Source organism: Ceratotherium simum, chromosome 13, assembly GCF_057802395.1.
Source record: "Ceratotherium simum simum isolate JZ-2026a chromosome 13, ASM5780239v1, whole genome shotgun sequence".
Taxonomy (NCBI): domain Eukaryota; kingdom Metazoa; phylum Chordata; class Mammalia; order Perissodactyla; family Rhinocerotidae; genus Ceratotherium; species Ceratotherium simum.
The window spans coordinates 31,466,185-31,486,892 of record NC_141912.1 but is presented as its reverse complement, the minus strand read 5'-3'; the positions used below and the strand labels follow the sequence as shown (position 1 = coordinate 31,486,892).

Sequence of the window (20,708 nt, the reverse complement as noted above, 5' to 3'; positions counted from 1 at the left end):
AGCATCAAGGGGGGGTTTGACCTGGTCGGGCAAGTCAGGGAAGACTGCTGAAGGACAAGCAGGAGTTAACATGGCAAAGACAGCAGGGAACTCTGTTCAGGTGGGGGAACAGCATGCTACAAAGGCCACATGACAGGAGGGACTGTGACCTGTTGGAAGAACTGAAAGAAGCCAGTGGTGCATAAAGGAGAGGGTGTGGAAGGACGCTGGAGGAAGGAGGGGGTGGCAAACTTGGCCAGGAAGATTTTGTTCTTTATTCTAAGGTCAATGGGAAGCCATTAGAAGATCTGAAATAAAGAAGCAGAGTCAGGTTTATGTGTTTTAAAGATTACTCTGGTTGCAGGGCTGAAAACAAACCAGAGAGGAGCAGGAAGAGATCCTGGGAGACTACTGCAGTGATCCAGGCAAGCTGGAGGCGGCGTGTGCCAGGATGGCGATGGAGATGGAGAGAAATGACAAATGTAAGGGAAATTTGGGAAGCAAAATCAACAGAGCTTCATGATAGACTGGACTTGGGAGGTGGGAGTAAGGGAGAAGGGGTGTCAAGGATGGTCCCCAGGTTTCTGGCTTGTGCAGCTGAGTGGATGATGCTGCCATTCACTGAGTCAGGAAACCATGGAAGAGGAGCAGGTTTGAATGTGCCGAGACTGAAGTTTAAATGATTTCTAGGTGGTTGCATGGGTCTAGAGCTTAAGAGTTGTGAGCTCAGAGATTTGGGAGTTCTCGGCTCACTGCCATGGCTTCTGTTGCTCACCATTCTGGGTTCTGGCCTCTAAACTCTCGACAGGTCAGTGCCTATCTTAAAGCGAGGTCACAGTGGTCTGACTTATGTAGGTTTCAGCAGGACTCAGATCTGTGACCTGGACCCCAAAGGCCTATTAAGTCAATCTAATGAAATTATCTTTATTGTTATCCTCATTATCCAGTTGGCTCATTTTGTGAATATTATCAACCAAGATCCAAGGGTCTTTATTTCACATGAACTGCCATCAGGATGGGTCTGCCTTTCCCAATACTTGCAACTGATTTTTTTTTTTCTTTCCAACCGAATTTAAACTCTTAGTTAAATGCTCTCTTGGTGGCTATGGCTCATCCTTCCAAGTCTGAGGTAATTTAGGCTCTTGGTTCTGGCTCCCAGCCAAACACCTCACACCTATTGGGTCATTTGCACGCTTAATCAGCCTGATCCAAGGATTCTCCACCTGGATCCTTGGGGAGGAGAGTGTTGTAGAATTTGGGCAAAAAAAAAAAAATTATACCTCTATTTTTATTAACCTCTAACTGAAATTTAGCATTTCCTCCAACTATAAATATGAGCAAACTCCCAGTAATATTAGCAGTACCTGTGGCTTGTCACTAATAGACACCACAGCTATTTTCACATCCCACTACAGTTGTTGTAGAAATCTCAGAATATCATTTATGCTCATTACTATTGGAAATGACAGTAGTTATTATACCTGCTACTAGATCTTGTTATAAAACATATTTAAAAGAAGCATGTTACTATATCATAATTTTTTAAACATTTTGGTAAACTCTTGATTTCTTCTATAATCCTATATATACATATTTTTTTAATGGGTTCTAAAATGTAATTCTGAAGAGGAATCAGTAGACCTATCCCAACTACCAAAGGGGTCCATGGATCAGACAAGGTTAAGACCCCTGGCCTAATCTCCCTCCCTCCAGGCTCCTGCAGGGCTCCCCTTGCGTTGACAAGGTTCATGCATTCATGTGAGACCTGAAGTCCCACAGGCACGGGCCTGGGTTATGGAGAAACAGAACACTTGCTCGGCAAAATACGTGCTAAGTTGGCGATGGGGAGGTGCGGGGTGGGGGTAGGTGGGTGGAGGGGGTGGCGCAGGAGGCAGATTTTACCAAAACCCCAAGAACCCACTCCCAGCTGTGGAAAACTCAACCTTTATTGTTACCTGCCTAGTGCAGGGGATTAAAATTGCATTGAGCTAGATCCATATATTAGTGTAAAAATCTGTGTCTCTCCCCCCAAAAATGTACAAACCCCAAGTGATTATAGAAAAACCAACGTGAGCTACGATAGAGATGTCCAACCCCAGGGCCACAGGCCGCTGCTCCCTCTTTCCCCCTAATCCCAATATTTATTCCACAGAAACATACAGGCTTCGAGAAGTTCTAGCTCTAACACGGCAGGTGGGAAGTGGGGGCGGCTGGGGTTGGGGGCAGGGATCATCACCCCAGGTCCAGTGTTTCAGAGGATGGAGGAGGGAGAAGCCAAAGCTGAGGACAACTCCAGGAGTAAGCACAAGGGAACATCTTTCTCCCTTGTCCTCCTCACTTCCCAAATTCTCAGCCAGCGGGGTCCAGTGTGTGACGGAAAGAGAGGCCGGGGGGGCCAAAGCCTTCTCTTCAGGAACCAGTGTTGTCCAGTGGGGCCCAGGTGCTCCAATGGGCCATGTCCAGTGTCTGCCCTATATTTGTCCCTGCCCTCCCCCAAGGGATGGCTAGAGGAGATCAGAGAGGATCCCATCCACAGGGCCAGCTGGGTGGGCAGTGGGGGCTTCTAGGAGAGGAGCAGGAAGGGGGCATGAGGGCTTGTCTGGCGGAGGGAGGGCGTCAGCTCCGTGGCAGGTCCAGCCCACCTGCGGTCACACTGCCTCTATCAGAGGTCAAGGGCGGTTGGGAGGGGGCGTGGAGTGGGGGTGCCGTGAGCTCCTCTTGTTTAGTGCCGCTGGCCTCCCCTGGATCGTCCCGAGGGAGGGGCGGCTGGGTGTTGTGAATCACACTGTGTTGAGCGCATCTTCTGCCAGGAACTGATGCAGTTGGGAGAAGGGTGGTCGCTGCTCAGGCTCCCGGCTCCAGCACCGAAGCATCAGCTCATACAGGCCCAGCGGGCAGGCAGGGGGCCGGGACAGGTACACCTACATTGTGGCAGGGGGATAAAAGGCAGGGAAAAAACATTCTTTAGTCCCCAAGATGACAGGCTCTGGCCCTCCGGGACCCCCAGCCCCATCTTCCCTCCCCTCTGCTCTGACCTGCCGGCCCTGGTCCCGGAAGAACTCCCCTGCGTTCTCGATGACTTGCTCGTCGGTGAGCTGCCCAAAGGGCTGGGCCCGGCACAGCATCAGCACCTCCCACAGGGTCACCCCAAAGGCCCACACATCACTCGCGGTCGTGAACTTCCCCTAGTGCAAGGATAAGGCGACAGAGGCAGAGAAGGGCATCAGGCAACACAGACCCTCCTCCCCTCCCCATGGGGAGCCCATGTCCACTCAGCACTTCCCGGCCTGACTCCCTCCCACCCCTCAGCTCCACTCTCCTTAGCTGGCCCTCTTTCCCACTCAGCCTGCTCCTCCCTGGGCTCTGCCTTCCTTCTCCTCTTCTAGCCTGTCCCTCACCTCTTTCCTTTTCCACCCGTCCTGCCCCTATTTTCTGGTCCTGACTCTCTCCCAACTCCTCCCCTTCTATCGCTAGCCTCCTCTCTCCCCTCTTGTTCTCTGTCACCCTGACTGCAGCTGTTGTACCCACTCTTGGCTCCTGGGCCCTTTACCATCATGCCACACCTCCCCACTTTTTCTAGTCCCATGAGCCAGAGGGAACCTTAGAGAGCACTGGTCCAAACCCTCACTTTACAGATGAGGAAACTGCAGTCCAGGGAAGGGAAGTGACTGAAGAGACCACAGAGCAGCCAGTGCTCTCCTGCCCTGCCCTTGGGGCTTCTCACCATGAGGATGCACTCCCAGGCCATCCACCGGATGGGCAGCACCGCCCGGCCTTGCACACGGTAATAGTCCCCAGCGTAGAGGTTCCGGCTCATGCCGAAGTCGGCGATTTTGATGGTGAAATTTTCCCCAACCAGGCAGTTCCTCGTGGCCAGGTCCCGATGCACGAAGTTGAGTGTGGCCAGATAGCGCATGCCCGAGGCAATCTGGGCCGCCACGTGCAACAGCATCGGGTAGCTGAGTAAGGGAGCCCACAGCAGAGGGTCACCAGGGGCAGCCTCAGACTCATCCCCACCTCACAGATTCCCAGGAGAGGAAGGGGAGCCCACTCCCCAGAACGGGTTACACCTACTCCCAGTGCAGAGATGGAACGCCCACGTGGAGGCCAGGAGGTAGGTGCCCACTCAATCTTTCTTTGGCTCATCCGCTCCCAGGGAGCTATCTCTTATTATTCTCCCCAATCTGGACTCAAGGGTAGTGGGGGTAAGAGAGGGCAGTGGGATATTCCTGACAGGGGCCAAGTCCTTCTCCACCCTCACCATAGTAATCTCCGGCCTTTCTGCCCCTCAAATCCCTAGATGAATATGGTCACATGTTCCTCATCCCAGGCCCCCTCCTGGAACCTCTACCAGCCTCCTCACCCCATAGTCCCCTCTTTCCCTCCAAGAGACCTCCTTGGGAGCTCTCAGAGAAGGGCCTGGGCAAGCAGGTACCTGATGGTGGGCCCCTGGGCAGCCTCCCCATCCCCAGGAGCCCCCTCAGCCGCCTTGTCCTCTAGCTGGTGGGCGCTGAGGAACTGGTTAAGGTCGCCATTCTCCATGTAATCAGTAATCATGCAGAGGGGGTCGTCCTGCACACACACGCCCAGGAGCCGGATGATGTTGGGGTCCTTTAGCCTCGACATGATCTTCACTTCCTTCAGGAAATCGTTCCTGGAAAAGCAGGGAGAAGGTGGCAGGGATGCCGAGGGGCTGCCCTGCACCTTCCCTCCTGCTCGCGTGGACCAGCGCCCCACCTCCCAGCACGCATGCTGCTGACTCACTAGTGACGCAGTGGCCTGGGATGGAAACCTCCTTCCCCAGACACTCCCCCCTGCTGGTCTCTACCACAGTTCTCTCTAGATCGCTCCCCGCTCTTCATGGTCTCCCCTCCCTTTTTCCAGACACCATCCCTGGTCCTCACCTGGCATTCTTGGTGGCATCTGCCCGTAGGATCTTGACAGCTACCAGCAAGGGATGCCCCTTGCGCACATTAAGGGGGAAATCAAGACTGACCAGATCTTGAGGGTTCTCTACCTCACACAGGTGCACCTGGAGAAAGAAGGTCATTTGCTAGGAGGTCACAAGGTTCACCGAGGTCATGGGGTCAATTGGGATAACACAGTCACAGATGACAGGCTCCCGGCCAAGGGGGACGTGTGGGCATGGCGTCAGAGCCCCAGATAGACTCAGACACTACTGATGGCTGGGCAGGGATCCTCCTTACCTCCCCAAACTGGCCCTCGCCAAGCTTCTCCTTGAAGCGGAGCCGCGACCGAGGAAAATCCACTCTGGGGGGCCCATCCCCAGCCACCCCCGGGGGCAGCGCGGGCACAGCATAGGTGTTGCCCCCGGTGACGCCCTGCAGGGTGACAATGTCAGCCTCGGCATAGTGGGGGACGCTGTTCTGGGGAGGTGGGGGCAAAAGCGGGGCACCCGGCTTCTCAGGCTCCATATAGTCCCCACTGCAGGCTGGAGGGGTGAGGGGAAAGAAGACAGAACGAGGCATCAGGAGCAGCCCAAGAGCCACGGTTCTCACACGCCAGCCTCCCAGGGGCCCCGTCTCCCAGGCAGGTGAGAGACTAGGTCTACCCTCCATCTTCCTGGTATTCCACCCACCAACCTCAAACCAGAGAATATGCTAGCAAGGGAGGAAAGTTAGCTGTTCCCGAGTTTTCAAGGCAATGGAAATGGTTCAGCGAAGAACGTCATAAGGTCTTATTCTCTAGGGATCCAGCACAGCCCAAGAGACCATGAAGTAAGTCTTGGCCGGAAGAGGAATTCCTCTACCCACCCTCAGAAGAAGGATGGTCCCAGCCATCCAGCCATCTTCCACTTTCCAAACCCTTGTCCCACTTACACCAGCCCCTCCCACTCACTTAGCTGTTCTATCCCATGCTTTCAGCCTTGGCTCCCCCCTGCCATGGTTACCCAAAGCCTCCCTGACCCAACACACCAAGCTCAAAGACAAGCAGAGACAGGGGCACACAGAGAGGGGAGAGGGGAACAGTTCCTCATGGCCCACACAACAAGGGGTCTACAGACAGAGGAGAGGAAGCAGAGCTGTCCCCTCTTAGCCAGGGGAAGGGGCGACAATGAGCAACAGCAAGGAGAGGAGCAGCAGACAGAAAGGGCAGGGCGTGAGCCTTCACCTCTGGGACTGCAGAGAGGGGACACATGGGGGGAGAGGGCAAGCACCCAGGGGGAGAGACCCTCCTCCTCGTAGCTCTAGAGAGAGGAGAGAATGAAAGAGGAGTTACAAGAGAACCTGGAGCCGCCACAGCAGCCTCCTCTCCGGCTCTGGAGAGCTGAAGAGATGGGGTGGAAGAGGAGGAGGGGACAGAAATGAGAACCACTGAGCTCTCTACTCCTCAGCTCCAGGGGAGGCCTTAAAAAGGAGCAAGCAGCAGCAGAGGAGAGCTTAGGGCACAAGAGCTTCCTCCTTGGGAGCTCAGGAGAGCAAAAGAGGCCACAGTGGGGAAAGGAGGGAGTGCAAAGGTGTGAGGACTTTTCCCTGCCCCAGTAGAGGTATGGGGAGCCTGGCAGAGCCCAGGGGCAGAGGGGCTTACCCTGGGTGTTGGTGGGTTTGGCCCAGGCGGGTGTGGGGGGGCCCGGGCCTCGAGGGGGACGGGCGTAAGTGGCCAGAAGGAGGCGGTAGGCCGGATTGGAGAGCAGCAACGCTGTCGGGAGAAGGAGGGGGGAGACACGGGGAAGGGATGAGACTCAAGGCTAGACAGACAGGGAGACCCGGAATAGGGCGAGACCAGGGCTATTGGGAACAAATGTACTAAGAGACAGAGACAGGATAAAACAAGGATCGGGAGAGTGCTGGATAGCAGGATGGATAATGAATGGATGGAGAGATGGATAGAGAGATGATGGATGAACAAATAGATGATGGATGGATGATAAACGAATGGTTGGATGGATGGATGATAGATGAATGGTTGGATGGTGGATGGATGGATGGACAGATGGATGAATGGATGAATGGGTATATGAACATAGATAGATGGATGGATAATGATGGTTGGATAGATAGAGAATGGATGGGTGGTTGGATGAATGGATGATGGATGGACGAATGGATGTATGAATATATACAGATGGGTAGATAGACGGATGGATGATGGATGGATGGATGGATGGATGGATGGATGGATGGATGGATGGAATGAACGTGGTGAGTCTAGGAAAAAGGAAGTCAGGAAGACAAAATGAGAGGGCACAACAGAGAAGAGAGAGAGATGTGTATGGGACACAAAGACAGGATGAGACCACTGGGGATCATGGGTGATACATGGGAAATTCTTGAGGGAGATTATATGGTAGGGATATGGAGTGATATAGAAGGTGGTGACCAGGGGCACAGAAATAAGAAAATAAGTTGAAACTGGGGAAGACAGGAAAAAAAGGGAATGGGAAAGAAGAAAGAAAAGGATACACTAAGAAAACAGGCAGAGAGGATGGAGGTGGGACTGGAACAGGCAGGTCTTACCAGAGCCGTTTGGGACACTGGGAGCAGAGTGGGGTGGATTCCCACGAGGCCGGGGCTCCTGATAAGGGGGTGGCTCTCGAGGGCCCGGGCGGTTGTTGATGAGGATGGTGTCCCCAGGGACAGAGAGATGAACTGTCAGCTCCTCTTCTAATACCCGACGCTCAGCCTTGTCATGGGGAATGGGAAAGGTTAACTGCAGCTACCACTCAGCACACACTTCCTGGCTCTTTGTGAAATGCTACACCCGTGTTCCTTGCTTCAGTCCCTGTAATCATCCCATCGTTGTATCTATTATTAACTCCATTTCACAGGTAAAGAAACAGAGGCTCAAGAGCATTTAAGTGAGTTCCCTGATGTCTTACCATGGGATTCCAACTGAAATCTGACCAGATAATTATGGAATTATCAACTTTAATGTGCATCACCACCACTGGACTCTCGCCCAGAAGATATAGGCGTGGGGTGTGCCAGACTGCTTCTGGTTGCTTCTCCAGCTTCACTCTCTACTTTTTCCCACCTGGCTTCTGCCCCAAGAGGTTGATCAGTATGGATTGCATCAACAGGCTTGGTTTGGGTTGGCCAAAGAGGAGCCCCAGCAGCAATTTGGAGGGTAGGCAGAGTGTGAGGTCAGGTGATTATTCTCCCAGCCCCTCCCTGAGGGGTGGACTCAGGCTACTGTGTCCCTGAATCAAAGTCACTGCTCCTCTCAGGGCATCCTCTCCACAGACTCACTCCTCCTGGGTTCCGGTACCTGCTGCCTGCCCTCACCCCACAGGCCCAGGGATGGGGACAGCTACTCTTGTGATTTCCACACACCTGCCCACACCTTCATAAGTCGTCTCTTTACTAAGCCCTCCTCTAATTATTCTAACTAGACTGTGCTCTGTGGTCCCTGCTGGACCCTAACTAATGCAGGAGTCCCAACACACGTTGGCCTCGGCCTGGCCTCACTCTCCACACCCACATCTTGCCCGCCCCTCTCCAGGCTGCCCCATGCCCCCACCCTACTCTGCCCACCTTGCTGAGGAGCCTGCGCCAGTGCAGCCGCCAGAGCATGAGGGCGATGATGAGCAGCAGCAGGAGGATGATGGCCACCAGGCAGCCGATGAGGATGGCAGTCGGGCTCCCCTCGGCCTTGGCCACAGGCTGCTGGCCCCGGGGCTCCAGCTCTGGGGGAGGCAGGAGGGTCAGAACCACAGGAGGCTTCCCACCCAAGCTGGCGGGGGCCCAGGGAGGAACAGGAACATACCCCCAACCCCGAGGAGGCCCCAGGGCTACTCACCCAAGCTGCTGAAGTTGGTGGGAGGTGGGCCAGGTGGCCACCAGGGGGCTGGTGGGAAGGTGCCCCCCAGCGCTGGAGAGGAGTCATTCACAACATCTGGGGAGAAAGAAGAAAAGAAAGGAGGGAGTCAGATAGGGAGGGGGAGCCCAAAGGGAGGCATACCTGCATGAGACCTAGGGAATTCAATTATGGGGTGAGGGAGCAGGAGCAGGGCTGATATTCAGCTTATGCACCAACCAATCAGAAGCGGTGGCAGGAACAGGGTCCTGGAGGGTCCTGGTGTGGTGGATGTTAACGTTTTAGTTGCTGGATTGTGGGGAGATGCAGGACCCCTGGGGGGAGCTCAGTGTGGGGTTCCTGGGTATCAGGAGGCTTAGAGAAGAGGCTAATTCTCAACCAGCACAGAGTATTTTAATATTTATCAGCCAGCACTGCCATACTGGCTCAATATCAGTCATGCGTGAGGGACTCATAAAGGAAAGACAGAGATAGGTGGGGGAAAGAGGGAGGGAGGGGTTCAAATTATTTTGGGCAGCCCTGCTTTTGAAGTCTTGGGGATGATGGGCAGACATGGTGCCTGGAGTAGATGTTTTGGGGCGCTGCAGGGTTGGCAGTCCCAGAGGCTGGGGACTGGGCATAGACCTGGGGCTTACCAGAGATGAAGGAGATCTCACTGAAGAGTAACCAAGGCCCAGCAAAGAGGAAGCGGCACTGCAGAAAGCGGCCCACCCGGCCGCCCAGGGGCACTGACACGGCCCGGGCTCTGGGGTCCCCCAGGCTGCCCCCGAGGGCGTGGCGCACAGGCTCCCCCTCCCAGGCCATGGCAGGGCCTCGCTTGAAGCGACACTCCACCCCGCCAGGCAGGCGGGCCCCCAGTGTGTGCATGTTGTTGCAGTGGACCTGGGGGGAAGAAGGGAGGGACACAGGGTCAAGACCAGGAGAACCCTAGTCTCAGAGCCCTCCCTGGGGGCTGGATACACTCACCTGCATGGCCTGGAAGGCCCTTAGACGGTCAAACTCAAATTCCATCTCCACGTAACCGCTGGGGAAGCTGTGGTTTCTCCATCCCACATAGTCATAGCCCGGCCAGACCCGCAGCTCCTGGCTCTTCCTAAAGTCATCCAGCCCCACCACGCCATCTGCCAGCTGACCCAGACCTCCATACTGCAGCCTGGAGAGGAGGGGGGCCGAGGAAGACGAGGTTGGAAGAGAAGGAAGTATCACCTATCCAGGTGCTCTGCCCCCGCCCCCAGTGGCCTGGCCAGCCTGGCAGCCCTCACCTCCTGCCCCATCCTCACACAGCTCTCTCTTCCCCACCCCCAGGACTATCACAGGGACTTTGCAGTCGCATGCTGCACAAAGGCACCATCTCTAAGGGACACCATTCAATCTATGACGTGTGTATTTATTGTTTCAATGTCCAACAGATGTACGTGTCTTAGCAAAGGGGATGCCTTTTTCTAATCCGCAGTGTTGTATGAGCTAGTGGTCACCTTGCTATCCTTCAAGCCTGGTCCTATCTCTTGAGGCCCCACCTAACCCATCCCTCTCGGCAGTTATTCCACCTCATTGCCCAGATGACTTACCTACCTCCCTCCTCCCCTGACTCCATCCTCCCTCCCATCCCAGGCTCCATGTCCTGTAGGGCCCGATTCTTTACCCGCCAACAGTGTGGGTGGTGTGTCCATCGTAGGTGGAGTCATTGAGGTACACGGCCTCAGATAGGTACATCGTCTGCCCCACAGGGGCTGTGTAAGACAGGAGTCCATCTGGGACAGGGTGGGAGACACAGTTTTAGAGGCACGAAGCCTCCGTCCCCCACCCGTGTCAGGCCTGGGCAGGCTTCAGGCCCCTTTCTCATATCCCTCCACAGGCCCATTGGCATGGAGGAGGGAATGTTGGCCAGTCCCCTCTCACTCAGAGGGAGGGCTTCCAAACGAGCAAGAGGATCCTGGATGCCCCTCTCCCAGGCCCCACTCCCCAGGCCCCAGGCCAGGAAGCGAATTCTCAGGGCGCTGAACGACTCACCCTTCCAGAGGCAGCCATACAGCTCCACTCGCAGACAGACGCTCATGACCCGGTCAGCCCGGGGGTAGAAGCGAACCAGTCGGGCCACCATGGGGGGCCCAAGGTCCTTCAGCACTACTCCCCCAGGGTCCTCGTTACCTAGGATCACCTGTGGGCCAGGAAACGGGGTGGATGGGTGGCAAAGGCTCCAGGTCAGATCCAACTTCCATCACCAGCTGCTCCCTGGCCCACCCCACAGTGGCCACAGAGAGACCCATGAATGTTGGCACTGAGCAAACCAGGCTATGGGGTACAGCCAGGTGTTTGTACAACGAGGGGCTGCAGCAGAGACTTCTAACACCTCTCAGCCTGGTGGTCTGTCTTCAACCTCCAGGGTCAGCCCTCCCACTCCTTGCCTGGCTCCATCCCTTTGTCTCTAAGCCATTCATCCCATTGTGCCCGGATTCTACCCAGTCCCTCACAGCGCTGTACCCCCACTTCGGCTTCCCCCTCTTCCTTCCCCCCATTCCCTCTGTTCAGCAGGCGTTGGCTGAGCGCCCACTCTGTGCCAGCCAGGCACGTTCTCGCTGGTGAACATCAGTCCCTCCTGCAGGACTGCGTTTCCCGTAGGAGAAACAGCTGTGAAGAACAAGCAGTGGCGTGTGGGGCCGGAGCAGGGGGAGTTGGGCCATCAGAAAAGGCTCTCTGAGGAGGTGACATCTGGGGGGAGAATTGAATGGAGCGAGGGAGAACGTATGGCCATCTGAGGAAGGAGTTTTCCAGGCCCAGAGAATAGCAAGTGAAAATGTCCTAAGGTGTGGGACGAGCCCTAGCTTGCTCCAGGAACAGCAAGAAAACCAATGTGGGCCCGGGGAAGTGAGAACAGGAGAGAGGAGTAAGGAATGCAGGCAAGCGCCAGGGCAGGCTAAGCTCCTGCACCCAGGCGGGAGTGTGGCTTTTGTTCTGGCAGAGCTGAGAGCCAGTGGAGGGCTGGGAGCCAGTTGTGATGCATCTGATTTGCATTTTCTAAGGTACCCTGCATATGGACTCCAGGTGGAAATTTGTCTTCAGGCAGGAAAGGGCAGAAGCAGGGAGAAAGGTTCAGAGACTACTGCGTTCATCTAAGCTGGGGATGGTGGGGGCCTGGCCTAGATTGGTAGAGGTGGAGGTGGTGAGAGTGGTCGGATTCAGGAAATATCATGGCGGTAGAACAGACTGGCCTTGCTGATGCTTTGGAAGTGGGAGGTGCGAGCACAAGAGGAATCAGGGATATCACCTCAGCTACGGCCTGAGCACCTGGGTAAATGGTCCCATTTCCTGAGCTGGAGGATGCTGGAGGAGGAGCAGATTGGGGTGGGAATGAGACTCAAGTTCAGCTAGGAAGCTTATGGTAAGTTTGAGACGCCCATCAGACATCCAGGTGGAAGGTGATCAGGTTAGATAGAGCCGAGGGAGGAGGACCAGGCTGGAAATATCATAAACTGGAGAGTATCCGTGGATGGGTGGTGTTTAAAGCATAGCAGGAAGAGAGAGGAGCGCCAGTCTTCCCTGGGCGCCACCCCTGCCAGCCTCACCTCCTGACCCCAGCGGTCCCTCCAGTCCATCCAGCGGTGGCCATCCCGGGAGTAGCGCAGCCGGTAGCTGGGGGAGAACTCCTTGCCCAGGCCCCCGGCATGCCGCCCCTGGGTGCCCACCAGAGCCACCAGGTGCAGCCGCCGCAGATCCACCTGCAGGTATTCCTCCTCCTTGGGAAACACTGGCCCTGCGGGGCACCAGGCCCCATCCCCATCACTGCTCTCCAGCCTGGGAAGGGGTAGGAGGTCACAGGAAACATCTGACCCGAGGTCTGCCTCTGTCTCCAGTATTTTAAGCCCACCACCCAGGACCGTGAGGGTTTCACTGGCATTGGTCCTCTCAGAAGCTTGGGCAAAGGGGTTAGGATGGCAAGGAGAGGCCCCAGGAGCTCCCTCCAGGGCAGCCCCAGGTGGGCCAGGTACCTGCTGTGGCGAGCAGCAGTGGAGTCCGACCAGGAGCTGGAAGCAGAAATGTCCCCATCTGGGATGGTCCGGTCCTGCATGCCCAGGGCATAGCGGCATTTGGCTGGATGAATACAGGCATACGGAGGGTCAAGTCCCCCTCTTTGTCTTCCAAGTCCCCTTCCTCAGGGGCCCAAGAGCCAGTCTCCTCACCAGGGTCGAAATGTCCCTTCATGTCAGCGTCTCCAGTTGCCACCAAGAGCAGCAGCAGCAGTAAAGATGAGAGGGCCCCTGGCCCCATAGCTCCTGATCCCTCAGGCCTAAGGGGGTGGGGGCAGCATCTCTGCAGGGGACAAAGTGGGTGGTGGGCTAAGTTAAAGGGCAATCAGGGAGATGGGTCACAGCCAACAGCAATAGACAGACAGAACGAGCTGCTCTGGGGATAAGAGCAGTAAAATGACAACAACGCTCACTGTTTAGCAGCATCAGCTATATTTTTAGAATGTTTCCCATGTGCCAGACACTGGCTAAACTCTGGTTCCCTCCCCTCCACCAGGAGCCCAGAATTCTAAGAGAAGGGGGGACCCCAGCACCTTCCAATCTCACTGTCCTCTGTAGCCCTGCTAGGCCCGGTCCGGTCCCTGGACCAGCAGCCTCAGCAACACCTGGGAGCTTGGGAGAAATGCAGAATCTCAGGCCCCACCCTAGACCTGCTGAATCAGAATCTGCATTTTAACACAATCCCCAGGTGATCTGTGCCCATTAAAGTTTGAGAACCTCCACTCTTCTTTACTGGGGCCCAGGCAGCTTGGCACCCCTAAACGACTCCAACTGGCATCTCCTTATGAACCCAGAGATCTACCCTCCCAGCCCCAGCCACAGGAAAAGCTGTCCTGACCTGTCGTCTTCCCGGAGCTCTGCACTGACTTCCCCAGGCCCTGCAATACTGAGGGACCCCTAGCGCCACCCCTCACACCCGTACCCTGCCCCTGCCATCAGGTCCAAAGCATTCCGTCCCTAGCTCTCCCTGCTCCGCCTTCCGTTCCTAAGACCAGACATCCTGTCCCCCCAGTGCCCACTTTCTGCAGGTGGCTGCCTCTGAAGGAAGAGCCCATGGCTGAGGAGAAGGCTGAGTTGCCTTGGAGATGAGGGCGGGTCTAAAGACAGGGAAGCCAGGTCACCCCAGGAGGTAGGAGGAGTGGGGGGATACTCCCCCATCCCTTTGTCCTCCTCCAGCTGCTCCCATAATGCTCTAGGGCAGGAATGTAAGAGGCAGCTGAGACCCCACAGCTCCCGAAGCAGCAGCTGAGGGGGATGACTGAATGTGGGGAGCACCCAGGTATCAGAAGAGAGCTGGAACCAGAGGCATCATGCCTGGTCCCTTGGGGGTCCAGAGCCCTGCACAGGGGAGCAGGCAGCCGGAGTCCCAGGCGGCGGGCCTCAAATTCCTGGGTGCCGCTCTCCACCCCCACCTCTCTCGGGAACAGCGGGGCCCTTGTTCCCCTAAGTAACCTTCATGCCTATGCCAGATGAGTCATCAGAGCCAGACGGAGCAAGAGGAGCCCCGGGCAGAGAGATACAAAGAAGGCAGAGGCTAGGACGCCGGGAAAGACAAAGCGAGAAACACAAAGCAATAGGTAAACAGAGCAGCTCACAAGCGCAGGGCACAGAGCCACACAGAGAAATGCACAGACGTCTGGGGAAATGCATTCTCCAACATCCCAATACCCCATTTCTCTCCACTGGGTCTGACAAGCCCAGAAGACCTATCCCAACCCCACCCCACCCCATTACAGCCAATTACAAGCCAGGGTCTACGGACACACTGCCCCAGGCCCTTCACCCTCCTCCTCCAACCCCCACCCTGACCCCAGACAACAACACCCACACAGCTCTGTGTACACACACACACACACACACACACACACACATACAAATACACGTGGTCAGACAGGCGAACTTACAGAGCTGGGTGTAAACAGTGAGGCTAGCTGTAGTATGCACACGCGCACACACACATGCATACACACACACCCCTCTGTGTCTCACAGACTTTCAGAGACAGACACTCGAATATGACATCCACATGAATCCATTACACACACAGACTCCCAACCAAGACAAACACAGCCATGCACACACACAACTCCATCCACACCTCCCATCCCATCACTTAGTGAAGAGCCATCCTCAGACACTTGTGAAGATGGAATGACAGACACCACCTGTGCCTACGATCAGAGGACAGTGTGAGACACACACTCAGGCCCTCAGGCCCAAGACCCCAAGAGAACTGGCGCCCACCTCTAATATACACCATGACCAAGGCAGAGGGAGGTCCAGGGGTGGGGAACGGAAGGAAACTTGAGTAGCTGGAGTGGCAATTAGAAAAAGAGCCATCTCTCCACTTTCCCATACACTCAGCTTTCACCTGTCTCCACTGTCCTGCTGAGTTGAGGGCACACCTGTGTGCTCTCAGCAGCAGTGAGTCTGAGCACCTGACTGGGGCTAGGGGTGGAAGTGCTGGAAAGGAATGTCCAGCCAGCAGGGGACCTGTGAGGTGAAGGCTGGGGGAGGGGGCGGGGAGAGGGACACCGAGGATGGTGCTCCTTATCTCGTGGCAGAACCCACTGACCATCCAGCGCAGATGAGCGGCTGTCACTGGTAGGTTAGGGCGTCAGTCCCTCTCTCTGCTGGGCTGTGGCCAGGCTGCCCAATTGGGAGCTGGATGGGTGGAGGCTTAACAGTAGATGCCCGCAGGGACTGGCCAGGTGAGAGGGCAGGCCCACTTCTCCAGGGGGCGGAGGAGATGTTTCAGTGGGGACACACAGAAGCACCTGTCTTCCATACTGAGTAAAGGGGTTGGCGGGGGGGGGGGGGGGGGGGGGTCCTTCGTCCAGGCTGGAACACATTGCCTCGGAGGTCAGGAGGTACCCCCCGTTTTCAGACAGTAAGCCAGAGTGCTGGGGAGGCGGGCAGGGACAGACTTAGAGGAGCTGGACAACCAAGTACAGCCCCGGAACGTCCTGCCTCCGCCGCCGGGCCCTCACCCTCCGCTCGCCGCGCCTCCCCTGGAGCCCCGGGCCGCCGCCCTCGCCCCTCCACCCGCAGGGGTCCTCCGGCCGCTCTCCCTACCTCGCATCGCTCTTCCCGGCGGACCCAGGAGTCCGGCCCCGGAGCGGGGCCTCGGCGGCGGCTGGGCGAGGGGAGGGGGAGGCAGAGGGAGCCGGGAGCCGGGAGCGGGAGGCGCCGGCGGGGCTCGGGTGTCGGGAGGCGGCTCCCGAGAGCAGCTGTCGGGGGCCTGTTCCGGGGAGAGGAGCCAGGGCTGGGGCGGCTCGGGCCCAGGCGCCGCCTCCCCCGCGCCCGGCTCCCCCTCCCTTCCTCCTCCCTTTCCCCGCTCCCCCTCCGCCCGCTCGCGGCGCTCGGGCCGCTGCCCTCCCTTCCCCCTCTGGCCCGAGCTGTGCCCGCCGCTCCCACGCCCAGCGCCGCCCTCCGGCCCCGCGCTCCTCGAGGCCCCGCCACGCCCACCCCGCATTCCCCCGCGCGCCCCGGCCTCCCCCAGGTAACCACCCCGCGGTCCCCTCCATCACCGCCGCCCGCTCGGCGCTACGTGCCCATCCCCCTCCACCTACCCACAGCCCACCCCCCAGGTTCCCCACAAAAGAGAACCGTCAAAGCTGAGGCCCCAGGGGATTAAGGCCTCCCACAAATCCAGGCCCCCAGATGGGATGGTCCCCCTCCCTACTCCCCCCTTTCTAGGCTCAGTTCCTGGAGAGGAAGGTGAAAGGGGCCAGCCCCAGGGCACGCGAAAGGAGCAGGTTCCCACAGGCCCGGTGCCCAGCCCAGCAGCAGGAGTTGGGATGGGGGAAGGGAGCAGGGCTCACCTGTCCAACCAGCCTCCTCAGACCCACTCTTTTGACCACCAACCTTCGCTTCTCTCTGGCACCGTCTGGGCCTCCCATCCTCTACACCCCAACCTAGATTGCCCCAGAGCCTGAAGGCCAGCCCACTCTCTCCGAGCCCCTCCCTCTCTCTACTTTCACCTTCCAGTACCTTGCCCTAACTCTCCAGGGCCCTCCCCAGTCCTCTCAAGGACCCTGGGGTCCAGACTCCCAGGCCGTGGTTCCCCTGGGGTCCCTGCTCAAGGGCCAGGAGTCCTCCTCAGGGCAGACCTCTCTCAAGCCCAGCCAGCTCTGGCCCTGGTGGGGGTCGGAGGGTCTGACCACTGGCAAGGATAGGCCGGGACACGGTGAGTGGTGGGGAGGAGGAGGAGGAGGATAGAGGCAAAGAGAAAATCAGACAAGAGACCCAGAGAAGATGGGCACAAGGAGGCTAGGTAAACAAACCCAGTAGGAGAGAGAGAGCTGTTGGGTGAGGTGGGCGGATAGAAGAGCTGTGGTGGGAGGTGGTCCACCCAACTCAGCACTACCTGGGCCCCACCACCTCTCTCCACACCCCACACCTGCCAATCACCCGCACAGTAAGATCTCTCACTCCATTGCACTCTCCGCCCCTCTGCACCTCACAGCAGATTATAAACTCACACCCTACGTGCCGTTCCAGACAGCAGTCCCAAGAAAGAAACACGACGTCCCAACCGGACGAGGACACAAAAGCACTACCAGGAAGAGGCTGGCCCTTGGGAGAGGCCAAGGCACACATGGGCACGAACTCCAACCCACGGGTCGGCACACAAACCCAAGGACGCCCCACCTGCTCAGGGGCCCACTAAGCGACAGTCCCGTGGTCGCTCGGAGAACTGCCTCTTCCCACCGTCCCCTCCTACCAAACCCCCAGGGGTCCCCTCAAGTACCTACCCCTCACAGACGGCCGCTGGGGAATCTGGGCCCCAAGAGGCTGGGCAGGGGGTGGAGCCGGGCCGGGGGTGGGGCCAAGGTTTCCCAAGTAACCTCACCTGGGCGGACTCTCGGCCCCTCCTTCCAGGGACTAGGCTCCGGGGAAGCCCTCGGCAGGCGGCCGGCTGTGCTGCAGCCCAACGCCTCAGGAAAGGAGCTGCAGCCCTTCACACCCCGGTGGGACATTCCACACCCCAGGCCCACGCTGATCCGGGCCAGGTGGCATGGCAGTGCCAGACAGAGGGGTCCACTGCAGAGAGTAGGGTTAACCATAAAATCCTGAAACCGTTGCCCCCTTGTCTCCCCCAGGAGAAATTCCTAGCCGGTGATGCCCACCTCGCCCCAGCCCAGGGCTGGAGGAGTGGGAGGGATGCAGGGCTGGGGCCCAGCGGAGTCAAGTGACAGCAGAAAGGGGGCTGGAGCCGGCTGGAATGCGGGGCTCAGAGCCGAGAGAGATTCCCAGGGGCCAGAGAGGGAAATCCCAGCCATCATGGGGCCCCCAGAGCAGTGCCAAAGACCAAGAGCATCCACGCACCCATCCATGGCCCCCAGAGCACATCCCACATCTCCTGCATCTCTCCCAGCTCCAGCGGCCCCATGTCCTCCTGAGCCCCCAAAGGACTCTCTTCCCCTCCCCCATCCAGGCCCTCCCATCCAGGCTTCCCTCCCCTTCAAGCCAATGGCCTCCTGCTGCCCAGGAAGGAGGGGAGGGAAAACAGCTGAAAAAATGTGAGGAGAGGCACGTAGGAGAGAGCAGCTTCAGGCCTGCAGACCACCCGGCCACTGCAGGGAAGACCAGCAGGACCAGTGAAAGGAAGGATGGACCAGATGGGCCCCACACACACTAGCTGCAGTCCCCTTCCCGGGAGATGCAGCTGCCTCTGGGGCAAACAGGCTGGGTCAGCAGCTGGGGGGAGTGAGAATCCACTGGTGGGGGCAGGGTGAGGGGCTGGACAAGGCGCTGGGCATGAGTCAGACCTTGATACCACCAAGTACAAATGGGAAACTGAGGCCCAGGCATGGAAGGAGGAGGAAGAGATGATGTAGCACTGGGAGAAAGATGAGACTGAGCTCAGCTGTGGATAGTCTGGGGGGTAGAGAAAGATGGGACAATGGTGATGGAACTCAGAGAGACTGGAGATAAACTGAGGCCGAGGCTGAGGGGACCTGGGGGTCAGAGAGAGGAAAGAGAGGGTGGAGACCCAGGGCACACACAGCAAAAGATGGGAAGATTGAGGTTTGGGGAGAAACGGGCTGGACGGAGCCAGTGAACAGGAGTGGAGACAGAGGGGAAAGGGTGAGGACAGTCAGGGAGGGCAGGAAAGTGAAGAGCCCTAAAAGGTGAGCAGACACACCAAAGGGACAAGAAACAGGGTTAAGGGAGAGATGGGGCTGGAGTGAAACTGAAAAGTAGGGGGAGAAGAGGGAGACTGAGGCCCCGGGTTGAAAGGAAGGGACATGGGGGATGAGAAAAGTAAGAGGCTGAGAAATGGGGCCACTGAGGGACAGACCAGGGGAGACAGAGGCCAAAGACTGAATCAAACCTGTTTCTGGGCATCAGAACACAGAGGCCCCAGACCTCCCCTTGGGGACATCCTAGGCCCTCAGCCCATTTGCCGCAACTCTATTCCCCATCCTTCCCCTCCTCCTGCCACCGCACTCGCTGTGTTCCCCTCCTCCCACCACACCTCCAAGCGTGGACCGCCCGGTCCCTCCCTGTGAGGGCAGGGTCCAGCTCCAGTCCCCACTCCTGCCCTCCTGTTCAGTTCTGGCTTCCTCCCTCTCACCTCCAGCTCAGGGTTCTCCCGGGTCCCAGTACCCCCAGTCTCAGGCCTTCAGGGTTCCAGGTCTGGGGCTGCCAAGGCTGCCTGGCTTTGTCCGCTCATCCAGGGCCGGGAGCAGCTGCCCGGGCCAGCTGCGGCTGGCTTCAGCGTGACCATGGCAACACAGCCCCGCTCCCCTCGCCGAGCCTCCCGGCCCCCGCAGAGAGGGAGGGAGCAGCCTGGCCAGGGAGAAAGGGAGAGAAGGCAGAGGACTGTGAAACTGAACCAAAAGGAGACCTCAGACAAAGAGACCCCGGACAAAGGAGATGAAGGCAGGCAGTGTAGGGAGAAAGCAGCCTTGGCTAGCTGTGGCTGAGAACTTAGGCAGCGGGCTTTTGGTCCTGCTGAGGGGGGAGAATCCAGGCAAGAGAGACAGACAGACATGAGGTAGGTGAGGAAGGATTAGAACTGACTGACGACAGTCCTTTGGAGACCTCCTTCTGGTCCCTAACAATTCACTTCCTTCTCTCAGGATTTTGCACTCTAGGGAAAATCAGAATACCAGCTTCTTAGTTGGCTGCCCCCAAAGCATTATATGGAAGGAGTCCCCCTAATTGTACCAGCAGCCATAGGAAGTACCTGAGGCCAGAAGGCACCCTCAGTTTTCAAGAACAACCCCCATTTCAAACATACTCCAACCTGTCACCTCTGAAGTACAAATGTCCTTGTCAGACAATGTACTCCAATTCTTGATTTGGAAAATATGGTCCCCAAAGCCAAAGGTGACCACTTAGGCTTGGAGGGGGTGGGGCAGGGAGGGAGGTCATAGTGATGCCTCTCACAGCGCTGAGGGGAAGCAGAGTATCAAATGGGGAGGGGAAAAAGCAAAGCTCTGCCTCTAAGAGGAGAGGATTGACATTGCCACTCACCATCTAGCTTCTCTTGCTGCGTCCTACAACATCCGAGTTTCCTCACCAGTGAGATGGAGATAATAACACCTGCCCCAGGAGTCTGCTGGGATGATCATGTGAGATGGCATCTGTAAAGTACAGGCCCTTTTGATGTAGGCAACCATCCAAATTCCACCAACATGATCTCCCTCTGTGGCTTTCTCGTGTGTCACTCAGGTCTCTGAGTTCCACCTCCTGATTCATTCCACAGTTATTAAGGGTTTGTGGATGGCACAGCTCTGACAGCAGGAGCTGTGAAAGATACATTGAGGAACACAACCTACTCCTCGTCCTCCAGACAGTTACAGTCTAGAGGGGGAGCCAGGCATGTACATGTATGTGTGTATCTATATCTACATCTATATCTATATATCTATATCTATATCTATATCTAATCACAGAACACAGCATGACCCG

At 57.3% G+C, this 20,708-nt stretch overlaps 1 protein-coding gene across 6 annotated transcripts; it reads right to left on the bottom strand.

Annotated features, from left to right (window-relative positions):
- Positions 1–1,907: 1,907 nt before the first annotated feature.
- Positions 1,908–19,461, bottom strand: DDR1 (discoidin domain receptor tyrosine kinase 1). Of its 6 annotated transcripts, XM_087438284.1 has the most exons (20): positions 16,607–16,692; positions 15,858–16,023; positions 13,316–13,394; positions 12,936–13,065; positions 12,744–12,846; positions 12,321–12,549; positions 10,768–10,915; positions 10,400–10,508; positions 9,724–9,910; positions 9,393–9,639; positions 8,740–8,835; positions 8,475–8,626; positions 7,458–7,623; positions 6,529–6,639; positions 5,187–5,431; positions 4,884–5,011; positions 4,415–4,633; positions 3,704–3,938; positions 3,015–3,164; positions 1,908–2,900 (listed from the first exon to the last, which is right to left on the bottom strand). In XM_087438284.1, the coding sequence occupies exons 4-20, from the start codon at positions 13,021–13,023 to the stop codon at positions 2,760–2,762; spliced, it is 2,754 nt and encodes a 917-aa protein (XP_087294410.1). In that variant the 5' UTR covers positions 13,024–13,065; positions 13,316–13,394; positions 15,858–16,023; positions 16,607–16,692; the 3' UTR covers positions 1,908–2,759. The 6 variants fall into 6 exon arrangements, with proteins under 6 accessions (XP_087294410.1, XP_087294409.1, XP_087294411.1 ...); XM_087438283.1 differs by lacking the exon at positions 13,316–13,394; XM_087438285.1 differs by lacking the exons at positions 13,316–13,394; positions 15,858–16,023; positions 16,607–16,692 and adding an exon at positions 19,366–19,461.
- Positions 19,462–20,708: the final 1,247 nt, after the last annotated feature.